Below are 19,514 nucleotides of genomic sequence, written 5' to 3'. Positions count from 1 at the left end.
TCCGGGTGTGGTCCCTTAAGAAAACCACCTACTTCGGTCTGGGCACTTGAGCAGTATCACAGCCCTCACACAAATCAAATCAGATTTGTGCGGCGCATATGTATCTGGTGCTTCCTTGTATCAATATTTATGTGTTTAAATAAATAAACGAATAAAAGACATATGTCACTGAAGATTTAACAAAAATATGTTTGATGCTATTAAGACAAATCTGTATTTCAAAGAAGTATTAAAATATAATTTCATAATGAAATAATTGAACGCAACATCAAACAACAAAACACACATAGGAGAAATAAAATAAATTGAGTTAAAATAAACTGAGAACAAACCATGCAACAAAACACTATAAAAGACATCAACAATGAACAAATTTGGAAATAATTCTTACTTAGATAATTTATTTGATAAAACTGTTAATTGGTTCAGTTCAGCAGGTGTTATTGAAGATTTCAAAGATTCTATACTTTCTTTGTGTTGTGATTCAGAATCATTCGAATCATTAAGAGATGCACTAGACGATGATTCGTTGCATTCATTCAACTTAGTCTGATGTTGCAGGATAAGAGTTTCAATACGATAACGTTGTTCGATTAAACGACTGAAAAGGGGAAGTATATAAACGACTAAAATATGTACAGATATCTGACAATGATTTCAATTTCTAGGATTATCAATTTCATAGATAAGTCAACGATATCAAAGACTGAATATTGGAGATAACAATTTTCAAAATTGTAAGTATAGGATTGAAGAGATTGTTAAGTTTCATTAAGATCATGAACCGATCAATGTTGGGCCACCAACAAAACCCTGGAAGCACTAGATGGCCGTTCTGTGCTAGTGTGATACTCCTCAGCAGTGTGCATTCACGACCCTGCACACGGAATTCAGACCCAGGACTTTCGGTCTCTTTTAGATGAAGATATTATCAATGACTGAAAATTAGATGTCACTGCAATGAGTAATATCATGTTAAAGGTTTTAAATAATTGACACAACAAAGTAAATTAAATAGCATACCTTTTCTGTGAAAATTCATAATCACGACGCAAAGAGATACGAAAAACCTCATGTTGTGAAAGTTCTATTACCAGTCGAGCAACTTGCAACAAATTGATCGAATACAAACAAAAGATAGTGTCCGCTGTGTATTCCTTTGTTCGCGATAGCTCCTAATATATTTATAGATTCATAGAAAGGGAATATATTTACATATATACATAACTATTCAATTGCCTTTAAAAATAATCTTTGTCAAGAACAAAAACTAACTATTCAGCAGGTTATGCATCTACACAACTTCATATCTCTAAGTGAGAGCGATACATCAATACCATAGAACTAGATTTTAATAAATTGTATTACGCAACATGATTTGAAGGTGAAAACATTTAAATGTCGACTTTTGCAGAAAAAGGTGCTTTTTTAGGGACATCGCACTACGGAAAAAGAGTAGGACCAGATAAGGCAAACGCAAGCGCCATTATTAACTGGCCATAGCCGAAATCTGCCGATGATGTTCGCAGCTTTCTGGCGCCCGCTTCCTAATATAGACGTTTTGTACGCGATTTCGCATCTTTGGCAGCAACTTTACATCGCCTGATGCATAAAGAACGAAAATGTTTGTGGACCACGAAGTGCCAGCAGGCATTAAACACCTTGAAATCACGTGTTACTGCCTCACCTATACTAGCTTTCTGAAATTCTTCAAAAAGCTAAGCACTCAGACATAGTACTCGTAGCGGGTGGCTTTAATGCCCAGCTTAAACCAAACAGAAAGACATTTAGGTGAGTAGTTTAGTATTCCAGCTCAGCGAACAGATAATGATGATCGTTTGCTGCAACTGTGCACGAAAAATCGTTCATTTTAACAAACACTAATTTCAAGCATAAGGAGAGACATCGTCTTACATGGCAATCACCTCCACCAAACCAACGGTGGATTTAAATAGACCATATAGTCACCAATCATTGCTGGAGAGGCTCGGTAGAAGACTGCCGCTCGTTCTGGAGTACATATTTAGATTCTGATCGTGCTCTAATACGAGCACGCATTTGTTTGCGCCTCACTGGACGCAGGAAAACTACACTAAGAAGACCCATTAGGATTGAACTGGAGGACGAGAAAGCCAAAAGTAGATTCCAGGAACAACTAACGTGAAACTTGAGCAGTTCTGAAAAAGAGGCTGTCCTAGATGTCACTTGGAAAGATAGACGAACAGTTGTGGAAACAGTAGTGACATTTATTAGTGATTTGAACCATATGGTTACAAAAAACCAGTGAATTTCTACTAAATTTATCGCACCGATAGATTCTCGTAAACTCACCCCATCTGGCTCTGAACAGGATGAAGGGAGAAAACAAATCAGATCTAGGTGAACCAAAAGTCTACGGAACGACCGTGATCAGTGGCGGGCAACGAAAGCAAAAGAAATGGATAAGACAGCGGCTGTAGGCAACACTAGACAACTCTTCAGACTAATAAGAGAAACCGGAATTAAGAAGTCAAGTGTAAGCGAGACAATCTCAGAAAAAGACGACACTCTTATCTGCTCACAGCCCAGACATTTGGAACGATGAGCGGAACACTTTTGAGTACAGTTTAGCTGGCCTTCAGCTACTTTACAGTTACTTACCATTCCCAAACAGTTTGAATGGAACACTGAAGCAGACTCCCCAACTCTAATCGAAGTTCAAAAGGCTATAGCTAATCTGAAAGGAGGAAGAGCAGCTGGTCCAAATGGATTGACTCCAGAGGTCTTTAAGGATGGTGGTCAAGTTCTAGTGGTTAGGTTGACTAATCGATAGTTTGAAGGATCTGTAATACATTTTATACGAACGATTTGACCATTATAAATAAATAAATAAATAAAATGTTTGTAATATCTTCAGAAGTGGCTTACACTGAGTCACGAAAAGTCAGAAAATCTAAGTTTCTACTCATTGGAATATTACAAATATATTATTTATTTATGACAATCTACTCAATACTCAATTTATTCGAAATTATCAAGTCAAACCTTGGTAATGACACTTACGATTTGACCATTAGATCAATATGAATGGTTATACAGGCTAAATTACAGCACATCAAAAAAAAATATCATCTACAACGTCAATTTCAGTAATTACGAGAATTCCTAAGCAGAACAAAGCGACCACCTGCTCCGTCTACATCTACATGAACATCGGCTAGTAATTAAATGCCACGAAATAGCTTCTTTCAAGTCAATACGTGAGGAACCATGAACATGATTTCAATTGAGAAAATGTCAAGATACTGAACAGAAGGTATACGAAGAAAGCTAGTGAATTCCTAGAAGCATGGCACTCTGGTAACAGATCAATCAATAGACATTGAAATTATTCTAATCCACCAACAAGTCAAGAAAAGGATAAACAATACCAAGGTTATGGGTGGAAACAATCAAAACAACTATGCGAACAACGCCCACACACATCTATGGACAACAACCAAACAAATTCTTCTCGGCCAACAGAACAAGCAGATAGTCAATATTGTGGAGAAATCCTAATAATTAATTGCTTCTTGACGTCTGTACTGATGGTATTGTTGAGAAAGAAAATGCAAGCTTCATGATCAAACCACCCGGTTCGCAGAATGAAACATACTCGAAATCATTATCCTGAGCTATAAATATTCACTACCATCTCAATATTCACAAAACTATTGATAACATCTATGCATAAATCAATATGTAAAGTATGACACTTACAGTTGTTGTAATAAATCCCATAGATACCATACGTGGTAGTATTCGACGGAAATCACTTTGGGGAAGCAATACTTTTCGTTCAATCTATCGAGAACACAATGAGAAAAACAAAACAAACGGAAATTCAACATTTAACTGTACAATAAAGACAAAGTTAATTTCTAGAAAATTATCTGCAAAAGAAATCTAAAATAAAGAGTAAGAAATGAAAATAAATTCAACACAATAATATTATTATTAATAATAACGATAATACGATATCTCTTTATAATGCCTGTGACTTAAGAGAATATCGAGGCAATCCGTACAGGATGCACACATACCAATAAGAGATTGATCAACTGCAGTCTAAACATCAATGAGAAGATTCAAACAACCAATACAAAAATAAAATATGATTAATTAGGAAAGTAGAAAACATTAAGTGAAAACACTACAAAGCGAAATCTAAATGAAGCTTCATGTTCATTAATTGCAATATGGTCAATGAATCAAGAAACTGTTCTCTTTCATTCAACTGTGATGAAGGATTATCATACCTTATAGCCCCAAGCCCGGGTAAAGGAGGAGGGTTGGGCATGGGGTTAGCGACCCCATCCCGTAGAAAAGCTAACTCGCTAAAAAAACGCTAACCAGAAAAAATAATTCAAACCATTTAAACTCTGCCCTGGGAGTTGAAGGAATAATTATGACGTCTCATGATGAAAGCCGAAATTCTTCATAAGTCACGAGGCCGATGCACCTTCTAACAACCAGAGCAACACTCTTTATAGGTACATGGAACGTCCGGATAATGTGGGAGACAGGAAAGACCAGCCAAATAGCAATGAAAATGAGGAGATACAACTTGGCAGTACTCGGAATCAGCGAAACCCATTGGACACAAACTGGACAACAAAGGCTAGGTACAGGAGAGATGCTGCTGTACTCCGGTCACGAAGGGGAAAATGCTCCACACACTCAGGGAGTTGCTCTAATTCTGTCCAAAGAAGCACGAAATGCACTTGTGGGATGGGAATCTCATGGACCCAGGATAATCAAAGCATCATTCAGAACAAAGAAGGAAGGGATCACAATGAACGTTATCCAATGTTATGCACCCACCAATGATAGCAACGACGATGATAAAGATCAGTTCTATGAAAGGCTGCAATCAATTATAGCGAAGTGCTCACGAAAGGACCTGACCATTCTGATGGGAGATCTAAATGCTAAAGTTGGAGTGGACAACACAGGATATGAAGATATAATTGGACGACATGGACTAGGAGAGAGAAGTGAAAATGGCGAGAGACTTGCAAACCTATGTGCATTCAACAAATTGGTTATAGGCGGCACAATATTCCCACACAAGCGCATACACAAAGCTACATGGATCTCACCGGACCAAACCACAGAGAACCAGATAGATCACATCTGTATCAACAAAAAATTCCGAAGATCAATGGAAGATGTGAGAACCCGGAGAGGAGCTGACATAGCTTCAGATCACCACCTGGTTGTGGCCAAGATGAGACTGAAGCTAAAGAAACACTGGACAACTGGACGAACAGCACTACAAAGGTTCAATACAGCCTTCCTTCGAGATATTGACAAGCTCCACGAATTCAAGATAACTCTCAACAACAGGTTCCAAGCTCTACAGGATCTACTGAAAGAACAAGAAACTACTTTGGAGGACAACTGGAAAGGGATAAAAGAAGCACTAACTTCAACGTGTCGGCAGGTTCTTGGTCCTAAGAAGCATCATCATAAGGAATGGATCTCTATGGGAACCCTGGACAAAATTCAAGAAAGGAAGAACAAGAAACTAGCGATTAACAACAGCCGAACACGAGCAGAGAAAGTCAAAGCACAAGCAGACTACGCAGAAGCAAACAGGGAAGTGAAGAAAAGCATTAAAGCCGACAAGCAGAAATACATGGGAGAACTAGCAACAACGGCGGAAAAAGCTGCAAGAGATGGTATATGCAACAACTATATGATACAACGAAGAAATTGGCAGGAAGATATAGCAAACCAGAGAGACCAGTCAATGACAAAGAAGGAAACACAATCACTGAGATTCATAAACAGAGGAAAAGATGGGCAGAATACTTCGAGGAACTGCTGAATAGACCAACCCCATTGAACCCACCGAACATCGAAGCAGCACACACTGACCTTCCTATAGATGTCACTCCACCAACGATCGAAGAAGTCAAGATGGCCATCAGACAAATCAAAAGTGGGAAGGCGGCAGGACCTGACAATATACCAGCAGAAGCACTGAAGTCAGACATTGAAATAACTGCAAACATGCTTCACCTTCTATTCAAGAAGATTTGGGAAGAGGAACAAGTGCCAATGGACTGGAAAGAAGGATATCTCATCAAGATACCAAAGAAAGGAGATCTGAGCAAATGTGAAAACTACAGAGGCATCAGTTTGTTATCAGTACCAGGAAAAGTTTTCAACAGAGTGCTGCTGAATCGGATGAAAGACGCAGTAGACGCCGAACTTAGGGATCAACAGGCTGGATTCCGTAAGGATAGGTCGTGCACAGACCAGATTGCGACACTACGGATCATCGTTGAACAATCAGTTGAGTGGAACTCATCACTATACGTCAACTTCATTGACTATGAGAAGGCGTTTGACAGCGTGGACAGGAAAATATTGTGGAAACTTCTTCGACACTATGGAGTTCCTGAAAAGATTGTCAACATTATCCAAAACTCATACGATGGACTACAGTGCAAAGTCATGCATGGAGGACAGCTGACAGATGCATTTCCACTAAGGATCGGAGTCAGACAAGTTTGTCTACTCTCCCTCTTCCTCTTTCTTCTAGTGATTGACTGGATTATGGAGAATTCGACATCTGAAGGGAAATACGGAATACAATGGACTTCTCAGAATCAATTAGATGATTTGGACTTTGCAGATGACCTGGCCCTCCTCTCTCATACACACGAACAAATGCAGATGAAGACCGCAAATGTAGCAGCAGCCTCCGCATCGATAGGCCTCCACATTCACAAAGGAAAAAGCAAGATTCTCAAATGCAACACGGAGAACACCAACCCAATCACACTTGATGGCGAAACTCTGGAAGAGATGGAAACATTCAAGTACCTGGGGAGCATCGTTGATAAACAAGGAGGATCGGGTGCAGATGTAAAGGCGAGGATTGGCAAAGCAAGGGCAGCATCTTTACAATTGAAGAACATATGGAACTCAAAACAACTCTCAACCAATTTCAAGGTCAGAATCTTTAATACGAACGTGAAGACAGTCCTACTGTATGGAGCTGAAACGTGGAGAACTACTACGACCATCATCAGGAAGGTACAAGTATTTATAAATAGTTGTCTACGCAAAATACTCAATATCTATTGGCCGGATACTATCAGCAACAGCGTTTTATGGGAGAGGACAAACCAGCTTCCAGCTGAAGAGGAAATTAGGAAAAGACGTTGGAAGTGGATCGGACATACATTAAGGAAATCACCAATGTGCATCACGACTCAATCCCTAACTTGGAATCCGGAAGGGAAGCGGAAAAGAGGAAGGCCAAAGAACACACTATGCCGGGAAATAGAAGCAGATATGAAAAGGATGAATGTGAACTGGAAATAACTGGAAAGGAAGGCTCAGGACAGAGTTGGATGAAGAATGCTGGTGAGCGGCCTATGCTCCTCGACGAGGGGTAACAGGCGTAAGTAAGTAAGTAAGTAAGTAATAGTAATTTAGCCATTTAGAAATGATGTGATGATCAAAACAGTGAAACTACAGCTTTCCCTTTAACGTAATTGCAGTCAATTTATACCAAAATGAAAATATCTTGTTTAAAATAGTCAACTATAAAAAATAAACATGCATTAATTGATCATTTGATAATAGCTAGTGTTATGTTAAGGATACGTTGATGCTGATGGTAATTCATTGATCTAACAAAGCATATTACATTTTCCGATAATTGAGAGTTTAATAAAACGTGAACCCAGTTGAAATATTAATATTTCAGAGTGTTTCAATCGTGTTACAGATGAAAAGTGATACTATTAAGTACCTAGTACTACGTAACTTTAATTTTCTAATAACAGTTAATTTAATACATTTCGGTAATTAAGTAGAAATTTAAGTACTCCACTTTAAGCCATACATCAGTGTGTCCACAGAGACATCGTTCAACAAGAGTGAATGTTATTTCACTATGTGCTATTTAAACAAAGACAAACTCAAATAATGATATTTTGATGCTTCTATAAAAACAGCATAACCGTTATGACACTATGGATGAATTTGTGTCAAAATTATTATCGATGAAACGGGCTTAACTAATAAATGGGACATTTATTTATTTGAATATATAAATATTGGTACAAAGGGGCACCAGATGTATATGCACCACACAAATCTCATTTCATTTAATTGTGTGAGGGCTATGATACTGCCAGGGTGCCCAGACCGAAATAGGTGGTTTTCTTAAGGGACCACACCCGGAGCCTTTGACCTAAAGGTATGATCCACAAGGCAGTAGAGCATCGTGAGGAGATGCAGTCCCATAGTTGCCGGTGACGAACGATTGATTCATACGCCATTTGTTCCCTCAGGATACTGGAGCCCATGTGTACCATCGGTTTGGAAACAGGGTTTTCCAACTCCCCTAGGTAGACTCGCCGTGTCCACTAATCCGGTTAAAGCGCCGAACATTCACTTTTCATCCTCTCAGTTTCGTAAACAACAACCCCGCCACGAGAAGGTAAAGAGTCGGACTTCCCTGGCAGAGGCTGTATACGCGTGGCCGTGTAAGAACATTTCGAGAGAGAGAGGGTGGGCCCTCCCAACTCTCGGCCGTACTAGGGCGTTTGAGGGAAATTAGATATTTCAAAACGATAATAATCGACCACAATCAATAAAAGTAAGCATAAACAAGATATTTTACGAATGTGTGAAGATTACTTTACGAAAAATGATTATCACCAAAATTTATTGCAAAGGAAAAATGAAAATATGTACTCATATCGAAACTACTAAAAAGTTGAGTATCGAAACTCGTATTTATTCACCTCTTCTAAATTTGAAGGTCCAGCAAGCAGAAGAAACCGGAAAATACGTAACCCATTACTTTCAAAGCTAATTTTCAAAATACAAACGGAAAAAAATGTTAATTTGTATAAGGCCGGTAGCCAGTTATAGACAATGTAAGACCGATTATCATGAGCGATAGACAAGAACAAAATATATTAAAATGTAGACTGAATCTCGAACTTGTGTGATGTCGCCATGTAATTGTACCACAAACATTTTGGATTGAGTCAATACATGCGTCATAGTTATAACAACATAAATGATATATTCACTGGAGGCCTATCGACGCGCTTCAAAGACCCAAGTGACTAAACAAAAATCAACATTTTAAACTGGTCAGTAGGTTAAAAGAACTTCGAATTCGATAAGAAACTATGGTCCAGTATTATTTCAATGTTCAGTGAGTAGTAATTAAAAGGATAGAAATTTAACGAGATTTAACTTCTAAACTATACCAAGTTGATTATACATGTTAAAGCATTATCCAAAGATGTAATTCAACATTTTAAGTAACACATCCCTAGACATTATTATCATTATGCAATTCAGTAATAAAAGTTATAGTTTGTAGATCCGGTTTCGAAATACTTTATGATAAGTTTATCAATACGATTTAGCTACGCACATTAATTACCCTATACTTACTAGTGACTAGCTTTGTGAGGGAATTCTCGGAGTTCTAGTGAGAAACCGTGACTAGTGGAGCTAATCCGTGTCAAGTGGAGACAGGTATCTACCTCAGACAACGGAAGACGGTCGCACAATTCGTGGATTGGGTGAAATTAAACATTAACACCGTTGGATGTTGGCTCAGTGGTTTAGGGGTTAAGCGTTTGAGTGTGAGACCGAAGGTCCTGGGTTAGAATCCCGTGTGGATGCGCACTGCTTAAGAGTACCATATTAAGTCAAAACAGCCTTCCAGTGCTTCCAGGTTTTCAATGGTGGTCTGACATCGACCGATTCATAATCTCAATCAAAAACCATAAAAGTACTGAAAAATAAAATTTGAAAACAACTTACAGGACTTGTATGATATACTCCACATTTTTGATAAACAATTGTTTAATGACATATTTATAAGCTGAAATTATTGAATGTTAAGGAGATTATTACAATAATATGAGTGAAAAACTGAACACCCCAATGTATATTGAGTGTGGTAGATAATGCTTAAAATCTTTTTTTTACATCTGAGTGAATATTTCACTACTGACATTAGTAGTATATTTTTATTTCTTTCTCTGAAATGAATATTTTTCACTGATGGGAAAAGATAACTATAAACAAAACTTATGCACTTAAAATAGCTAACCTTTCTATGTAGAGAAAACAAATGTACGCTGAAAACATTAGAATGATAAATTAATTTCTCAATAATTAATCAAGTAAGAATATTTAGCTGAAATGTTACGACTGATCAATTTGTAATAATCGGAAGGGGTTTTGTGGAGATCGTGGATGAGCACTGATGAGGAGCCCCATAATAGGACGAAACGGCCGTCCAGTGCTTCCGGGTTTTCCATGGTGGTCTAGCTTCAATTGACTCATGATCTCGACTACATAATTTGTAATAAGTTTATAAAGTCATGACATCAAAAGAACGAACTACACTTGACAACAACTAGAAAGCAGAGCCTAGGATAAATTTGGTTGAGGAATCCTGGTCAGATTAATATACCCCAAGAGCGGTGACAGGGATAAGTAATTAAAGTAAGTTAAAAAAAATTATCCTACATGAAGTACAAATAATTCTATTTCTATTTTCTCTAGTTAGAGTCCACGTAATTAATATGACCAACAGTTGGAAATATTCTCGAAAATAGTTGCTAAACGGTGCATGCATTCATCATTTGTTTTCCCTTCGATCATAAAGCTTAGAAAAATTGTTTTATACTTCTTTTATCTGACAAACGTTCATTCATTTTACTACTAAAAATACAGTTACTATTTCTACTACTTGCTTATTTCACCTCAATATAAATGATGTGATTGTGGGACTTTAAAACGGTAAGTATTCTCAGTTTGTGTTTAAAAATCAAAGACCATAAAAAGGGATACGACATGTGTACATGTAACCAGCCAATCCAGGTTGTTGTAAAAGAAATTTCACCTACAAAAAAAAGAAATCTTTAAAAATTAATAAATAAATAATAGCTATACAGTTATCAAAATATAAGGATAAGACATTGATTAAAACGCTTCTTGATGATTAAATGATACAGTTTACTAGTTATTTATCCCTTTTATCTAATTTACAACTTTTAAAGCAAGCGAATACGTAAGTAAGAGTTATATTGAATTGTAGATGATACTATCATCTTGATTACTGACCAATCTTGTACTAATTATTGAGCACATTAACCCTGAAGATGAAAATTATCAATCAATATGATATTGTTTATAAAGACAATAAGAACTTTATGAATAAATCACTCTGTGGAGTCTTAAAGAAGTGAATGTTTAATATTGGGTTTGAACCTGTCATTGTTTGAGACTTTGTTACTGAGTACACTAGAGAGCGACTAAATTAATTTACGATTGAGATATTTACACTGATTGCTAAAAATCAATAAACCCACTCAAACGCAAGACTATTTTTTAAGAGGGTCAACCACAGTTCGAATGATTAATTATTAATGTAAGTTTAAGTCTTCAAAACGCCACAGAAAGCCTAAAGATTACAGATATACCTTAGTGATTAAATCTCAAAGGCTTTCGACTATACTGACAAAGACAGAAAACAATGGGAAAATTTTACGAGATAATATAAACTCCTCCATAGATAGTGAGGTCATGGGCCTATAAAGCACCATAATGTAATAAATTTTATATGTTCAAATAACGTGGAGGGAAAATAACCCTGACACATTCAAAGAAAATGTAAAAAGTGATGGTAGATATTTTAAAATTTTTGTGAAACACAATTATGGGTTGCGTGAAGAGTATAGTAATTAACGTTTCAACAAATCCGAAAGCTAAATAATTGTGTTGATTATGGAGTTTAATTTTGTGCACGATTACCTTAAGGTACTACAAATTCACTCACACGTACAAAAAACACCGACAAATAAAATGCTTACATTTAATAGTAGGAAAAAAGCATACCATAATTACCTCATCATCTATCAATAAGGAGATATACGAGGATATATGATCCGGTACAGTTCGCATACTTCGCAAAAGCTGTCGCAATAAATAAGTAAATTAGAGAGAATGAAAGAGAAGGACAAATCATTATTTATAATGAATAAAACTACTGCATGTTTTATCACTCTATGTTATCAAGATTAGGAGAATTATTTTGAAAAACGGATGATGCTGAACAGACCCCAAGACATAGTCTTAGTTCATGAAGTCATTTGGTCGTTGGCTTCAGCTATGTAAAGTGATGCAGTTTCTTAAGGATAGCCGTTGTTTATGATACATCCACATTAATTACATATTAATTGACAGATTTTTCTTCACAGTTGTCTTCATCAGTCTTGTGTTTGAAATTGATGAAATGATTAAGGAAAAACTAAAGTTTCCCTGAAGCCCAACCATTTCCAGTATATAACACCGGATGTTCTCTTAACCAATCAAAAGTTGGTCAATACCTTTCCAAAGTCACCTACAAATTTATTTATGAATTTAATTGTACTTGTAGCAACAAATGAATACGAAAGACTGGCAGTGGCACATTTACAAGGTTTTTGAACATAGTCCCCGAAAGCTGTGTTTGAAAAAAGTAGACTGTTTACAAGTGCAATCACTAGACATTTAATGGACAGTGGACATAACGTAGGTGCCCCTAATCCTAAGAAGTAGCAAACATCGCTTTTACTTCGCTTTTCAAAGGCCAATACTATTAAGCGCTTTCCCCTCGGTCATCGCATAAATAAAGTATGCAAAACTTCTTGTTACCATAGCAAAACAATTACATTGTTCCAGTAGTCGTCAATTACATATTATCGTATATTTTAAAATATTTTATTGGCATTCATGATTTGGGTTGATTATCATTCACTTGTTGAAAAATGTCTTTTTTCGTTATCTTATTATTATTTATGATGTCAAACACTTTCTTTAACATGTAAATACTAAACAATCTTAACTATTGTGTTCAACATGTTTTTTCTTCATGTCTATGTTTTCTTCTCTGTCGTTTTAAGCTTAACTTTCCTGATTAATGTGTGTAAAACTTTGTTTATAAATCATATAGCTGTAACTATGGGTCGCTTGAAGCGAAAGAGAAACCTTGAAATGAATCCATGTTATTTTGTGAATCTTCTTGGTTTACTTAAATTTATTAAGCGATCAGTATCTATGAAAATTTTCATTGGGCTATCTTTTTCTTGATATCATAAAAGCTTCCTAATAATGACCTATTTTGACATTTTTTTAAAGCAAGAATTGTGTCGTATTCTATATTCTTGGGTCGTTTGAACCCAAGATTCTTATCAAATATTGCATATGATAAATATTCTGAACACCGATTACCACGACGCGCTATGCTGACTAGTGTAGGGGATGGTTGGAAGAGAGTTAGGGGAGGCCAAACCAAAACATGGCATCAGTACTCGAAGTCACTAACTTCTAGTCTAAGCCATGTTGACAGATGCAGACTACTTGGTTGGATTCCGCGTGACTATCGTAACCAATGGTTGGAGACTCTAGGTGACATGGCTCAGAATCGATCACAATGGCGTAGGTGTATACACTCTTTATCTTCCCTTAAACCTTAAGATTAAAATTGCTTCATAACGTCCCTCCTTCCTATACTATATCCTTATATACAACCTATCTTTTATATACTACCACCACTAAATTAACTATTTCTATGAATCCGGTGTTCATCTTGTTGTGCTAACGAGGTATGGCAACTTGGACCGATGCATAAATATGCCTGGTCCTACGTTGTAGCTGACTGACTGACTGATGATAAATAGTATCGTTAGAATAATATGATGTGGTAATCACTTTAACTGAAACAAAATATATGCCAAATAGAACTTATTCATTTGGAAAATTTAAGAGAAGGCAAGTAAAATAATCTAATCATAATTACGCAGGAAAAATTATGATTTTGTTATAGTATTTATTATTTCAATAAAGAATGAGATGAACCACAAATGGTGAAAAGTGAGTAAACTTGAATTTTTCTCGTCAATACTTCAAATATTACTGTTTACACATGAAAGAATGAAACTCAGGAAACTTTATATACATATAAAAAACTATAGAATAAAGTATATCATTTATTGTTAATAACCCACACCATGAAAAAAAGTGAAATATGAAGACCAACCTCTGAACGTGAAACAGCTCCTGACTCAGGAGAGGTGATTCCTGTGCCCCTATTGGCAGCTGTAGCAATACATAACAAATGTGACAGAATATCACCGCATATCTAAATCAGAAAAGAAAAGATGATCTATAAGTACTCTATCCCCCCTCTCTAAAGAAAAGAGGAGCGATTCAACAGACGTACTAAAAAAATAAAATGAACAAGAAAAAGCTTACTTCACCAAGTTTTTCACTTGCCAACTGACATATCAATCGATCTCTCCACATTGTCTCTAATGTTTGAATATTTGGACAGACCACCAATTTAAGAGATTTCACTAACTGAAGTTAAAAAAAATCAAAAGACATCATCTTATTTTTTAAGATTAGCTGAAATGACCGATTAAAAAATATTAGTTGAAAGGGTTTGTAGAGATCAATGCAATTTGTAGGTTGTATGTATGAAAAAAATTGACCTCAGCTGGGGGAAATATTGAAAACCAGGAATTGATGGATGGCTAGATGCTCTGGGTTAGATTCCTGGTGATGTCATTAGTGCACAATGCTGAGTATTCACATACGAAACAGTTATTTATTGTCTCCTGGTTTCTAAAAGTGTTATGATGGCGAGAAATCTGTAATAAATACAACTTGCAAATAAAAACACTAACTAAAAAAGAACTGTAACAACAGGTTTACGGTCAACAAATAGAAATTTGATTTTGTAAAATCTCCCCAGCAGTCTTGTCTAATCTCCAATTTCTATTGCTGAAATTTTCACAAATATACTTCTTTGTTTGATGCCCTCCATACAAATTCTCAATCTAAAATTACTTACAGAATCTTTTAATGAATAAATAAAACGATCAGGAAGAATATTACATGACACTTTTATTCATAAAGTCATTGTTCACTCATCAGGTATTAACCGATAACGATTAGTGATTTCCAACAGTTTTCCAAGTAAAAGTACATTAGTTTACCTTTTTCAAACAAGATTTTAACCCTCCAAGTTCATTTTATTATTTTAATCAACAGTCTACTCACGATCAATGAGTGACTGATTTACACCCTGATCCATCTACTCTTTGAGATATCAAAGTGACTGTAAACAGAGTAAATAAGCCTGTAATCAAAGTACGGCCACAATTTATGAATTAATAATCAACTGATCGAATAAATGTGAGTCGACTATTCAAATGTGATTAGATGAGATAATTAGACGACCTATACTCATCACAAGCCAAGATGGCTAACTTATTCACCAAGTGCAGCATCCATATTCCAGCCAGGACTAGAAATAATAACCAGCTGACGAAGCCTAGGTAGATGGATGGGGCCTAGAGACTGGAGACTGAATACCTTAACCACTACTCAACTGCTGTACAGACAAATTACATTACTTACAACAATGTGTATCTAGGATTAATTTAAAGCATTTAGAGGATTATGTTGAAATCTTTATGGAAAAATTAATAAAATCACCTCAGATGATTCATCATAACGTTTTGCACGTTTACGCACTGGTTCATTATTTCTTTCATTTGCAATAGGCCAGTTAACAAATCCACTGGAAATGTAATTATGTAATGCCTCTAAATTAGAAATAAATAAATTTTACTTAACAACATTAGTAAGTTTATTACTCATTCTTTATTATTTATTTATTCAAGCACGTAAACATTAGTATAAGGGGGCACCAAAATATATATGTGCCATACAAAGTAGTTACTATTAAATTTGTGTGCGGCCTTGGATACTACTCGGACACCCAAACCAAAGCAGGTGCTTTTCTTAGGGGGTCACTCCTCGAGCCTTTAACCTAGAGGTCTAATCCACGAGACAAAGGAGGAACGTTAGAAGCTCTTGATTAATGGTAGCCGGTGGCCAACAATAGGTTTATACGCCATTTGTTCCTTCAGAACTCTGAAGTTTATATGCACTATTAATTTGGAATCAGGTTTTTCCCACTCCCGGAGATGTATCCTCTGTACCCACCAACCCGGTTTAAACGCCAGACATCTGAACAGTTAACAGCTTGGAAGTAAGGAAGCATCTCGATAGCCGATATTTAGAAAATATCTCATCAATAAAATAGTTCTATAGCCGAAATAACATGGTCAATACTTAATGTCATGTAGGCTAGTAGTCACGAAAACAACCGTACATGAGTCAATAATTATTGACTCAAATAGCCTTGATTGGTCTAAAATTTTCGTATAAATATTCATGTATATTAGAGTAAAGCCTGATGACAATCTAATTGAAAACAATTATTTGGTATAAATAAACTTTAGAAGGTGAATCTATGCATAATCAGCAATATTAAGCTCTTATTATTAAAATACAAGGCGGCGGTTCAGTGGTTGAATGTCTGAACTTTATCTTCCGAGTTGTATATCCGAACCCCGTTTCATCTACTTCGGTTTAGGAAACAAGTTATAATCACTAGCCCACACATTTGGTGTGATTCAAAGCCACGTACCTGGTAATATGAATTAGCAAATAAATAAGTAAAACGTCATTACTGATCTGCATAACAACTCATATAAGAAAAGAGACGATCTGTAGACAAGTCAATGAAAACTACTTCTAGCATGGTGAATCACACAAGGCAGGAAAGAAGTGAATTAGGATAGTTCAAGTAACTAACCACATATATCGTCCTTTGGCATTTGCATTTCAGATTCCGAGACATTGACATGTACAGGTGCTTCACCTGTTCTAGGAGGTGCAGCCGATACATTAGTCTCCTTGTTAGATTCAACTGACCACAGCTTCGGATTTACAATTTGAAGGACATTTGTTTTAACAAGGGTAGTCACAGTGGTTCCTAAAGCTTCAACATAGCTGTGTTGTTCTTCTACAGGGACTTAATAAAAGATTAAAAGTATTAAAAAATTGCCAAATTACGTTTACGATTGAGATGCTTTTTAACACAATGCACTAACAGGTCACTTAAAGATCCACGTCCAAACATAGAAAAATAAATCATAGCCTGCTCAGCAACCTTGCCATAGTAATGAAACACGAGTTTGCAAAATAATGGAAGTCTAAATGCAGAACAATAGCCATGTCGGTAAATTATTAATATCATCATTACCTTGGCACGAAAAATATTCGTTCATAATTTAAACTGTATTTTAATATCAAATCTTTTTGTATATTTAACATGGAATGTCTGACAAGTGAAATAAGGCATCTAAAATGTAGTTATTAAAAACTAAACGGACAAGAAGACTAACTTGCAAACTCGGCTTGGGTGTAACTTTTTGTGAGAATCCCTTAAAATTTCCGACAAACTTGATGAACCTTTAACACACAAAATATGTGTGCTTACTGTGGCAGCTTCACCAAAATACTTATTTAGAATATAACATGCATACTCAGATGCCGTGTCTGACATTTAATTAAGAATTATTGGTCTGTCCCTACAGCAAAGAAGAAAACTCGAGATCGTGACGCATATAAAATATATTTGTAATGTATTTAAATATATAAAAAGTTAACCAGTTAGAAAACTTTGAGCTAAGGGACACATTATCATGAATTGTAATTAGCTGTACATATTGTTTAGTTTTTACATGAATATATACAAACATTTGGTTGGAGGTTAAACCGATGACCTCCGGAAACGATGCATGCTGAACCCTTGTAAACATTAAGGTTGGAGCATAAAATTATGAGTAATCGATACCCAAAAACCTACAAAAAAGTGTGGAGAATGAAACACTTAATTGAACTATCAAGATTAATTATAGCGTGACGATATTAGAGTACGTCCCATTCCCAATAATTCTTCAACTAGACAAAAAGAACTAATCGGTTAGATTTAATTGGAAGCTGGTACACTGTCCCATAGGTTCACAATACTACACTCTAAATATAGTAAAATCAAATGAAAACGTTGTGGTACTTAGAACTTACGGTTAGAATAACATGTACAACACGATTAAATGTGAATTCACATATCTCCATGATCAAATGGCTAATAATTTGTATTTAAACGGAGAGTTGATTAGCATTACTTAAGCACTGATCAACAATCTGGAAAAAATGAAACTAGTTTACTTTATAAATAGCTAATTCAAGTAAACGGTCATCTTTGAGTTATCCAACGTAAATACTCGGATGGGTCAGGATGCATATCATTGCATGCTTCAAGTTCCTGCTCAATGTGATTGTAGCTTAGACTGAAATATTCTTAGCCGCCTCCTAAACGTCAAAGTAGTGGTTATGAAGAATAGCTCCACAACTAAAGAATTAGACTTAACTAGGACGAAAAACACTAAGCTTTTCTTTCAAACTCTACGAATTCGACTGTTTGCTACAACTATAAAGTGAGTCACTAATTCTTGACTAGTATCTGTTACTAAGTATACGGAGAAATCATTAGATATGGTGATCACTGATTTCATTTTGAAGGTGAACACAGTATTAACCAGGATTGGTAAGGAGTAGTACACAACAAACAATTTTTTTCAAACAGTACTAATGATTTTGAACAGCTTTCAGCTACTTGTGGGAAAAAAATTGATCTTCATAGCTTCCTTTGAATAGACACTAAGAAATTTATCTACGTGGGTTTTACATAAAATAACTGACAAGACACCTGCGACATTTCAGTACACAGAAAAGGAAAATAAAAGCAAGAGGCAGGAAAACAAATGAAATGTAACAGGAAAAAACTGTCCCTAACCATCACGGATGATGGGTTTAGGAATTTGGGAGTTAGTAAAACAATAGTGAGGAAAACAGACCACTGACTCAGTCATGTTGAGCAACTTCAGTGATTCACATAACTTATGATATGACTGAAAGGGTTATTGTGACAATAGGAGCAGATATGTACTGGGTGCAGAAACAAACTGTAATCGCTACACTAATGAGAGGCAATTAAGACTAAGATAATCGGCCAATTGAATGTGACAATCGTTCACTCTAGCATTCCACTAAATTTTTACAAATTTATTTGTTAAGTATTTTAGTACAATATTCTGTTGTATTGTGGTAGCTTTTGTTACGTGTCTCATCCAGTCCTGACAGATATTCAGTATAAAATTGGTTTAATGTTATAATTACCTAAAAGTAACTAATCACTGAAAAACTGATCTGCATACGACAAACACTATATTTTCCTTACGTATATATTCTTTCAAGGCCAGTTTTGTTTTCTTCGTAGTTGAGTACTAGGTCGAGAGTGTTGGGGCATGGTGTTGAGATGAGATTGTAGAGGTTCAATAATCCCATCCACTCTTTTCCTCTACTATCTTATTATACCTAACTATGTAGCAGTGCAGGTTATAAGTGGTAAACTCGCTTCTGACCTACAATATAACAAATCTCCAGAAACTTGTACTTCAGAGTCGCTAAATTTCAGAAGAGAATTCGGCCTGTGATTAAACGAATAAACGTCATCAACATAGAGTTTG

General features: G+C 35.9%; 1 protein-coding gene across 1 annotated transcript; it reads right to left on the bottom strand.

The window, feature by feature from the left end:
* Positions 1-360: 360 nt before the first annotated feature.
* Smp_146110 (hypothetical protein) lies at positions 361-17,533 on the bottom strand. The gene is made up of 10 exons (XM_018796281.1): positions 17,328-17,533; positions 17,186-17,284; positions 16,996-17,135; positions 16,736-16,954; positions 15,568-15,677; positions 14,320-14,424; positions 14,105-14,206; positions 3,742-3,825; positions 1,024-1,175; positions 361-601 (listed from the first exon to the last, which is right to left on the bottom strand). Exons 1-10 carry the CDS (start codon positions 17,486-17,488, stop codon positions 388-390), a joined length of 1,386 nt encoding a protein of 461 aa, XP_018650509.1. The 5' UTR covers positions 17,489-17,533; the 3' UTR covers positions 361-387.
* Positions 17,534-19,514: the final 1,981 nt, after the last annotated feature.

The sequence above is a fragment of the Schistosoma mansoni genome, chromosome 2 (assembly GCF_000237925.1).
Source record: "Schistosoma mansoni strain Puerto Rico chromosome 2, complete genome".
In the NCBI taxonomy this organism is placed as follows: Eukaryota; Metazoa; Platyhelminthes; class Trematoda; order Strigeidida; family Schistosomatidae; genus Schistosoma; species Schistosoma mansoni.
The sequence above is the reverse complement of the archived record's forward strand: the minus strand, read 5'-3'. Positions and strand labels throughout refer to the sequence as shown.

Bases quoted from the DNA above. Each gene is read 5' to 3' on its own strand.
- Smp_146110 (XM_018796281.1), bottom strand. From the start codon at position 17,488: ATGTCAGACACGGCATCTGAGTATGCATGTTATATTCTAAATAAGTAT. The intron at 16,955-16,995 runs GTAATTTGGCAA...TCTTTTATTAAG, and splicing joins AAAGCATCTCAATCGTAAAC to TCCCTGTAGAAGAACAACAC. The intron at 14,425-15,567 runs GTGATTTTATTA...TTTTAACTTCAG, and splicing joins GTTATGATGAATCATCTGAG to TTAGTGAAATCTCTTAAATT.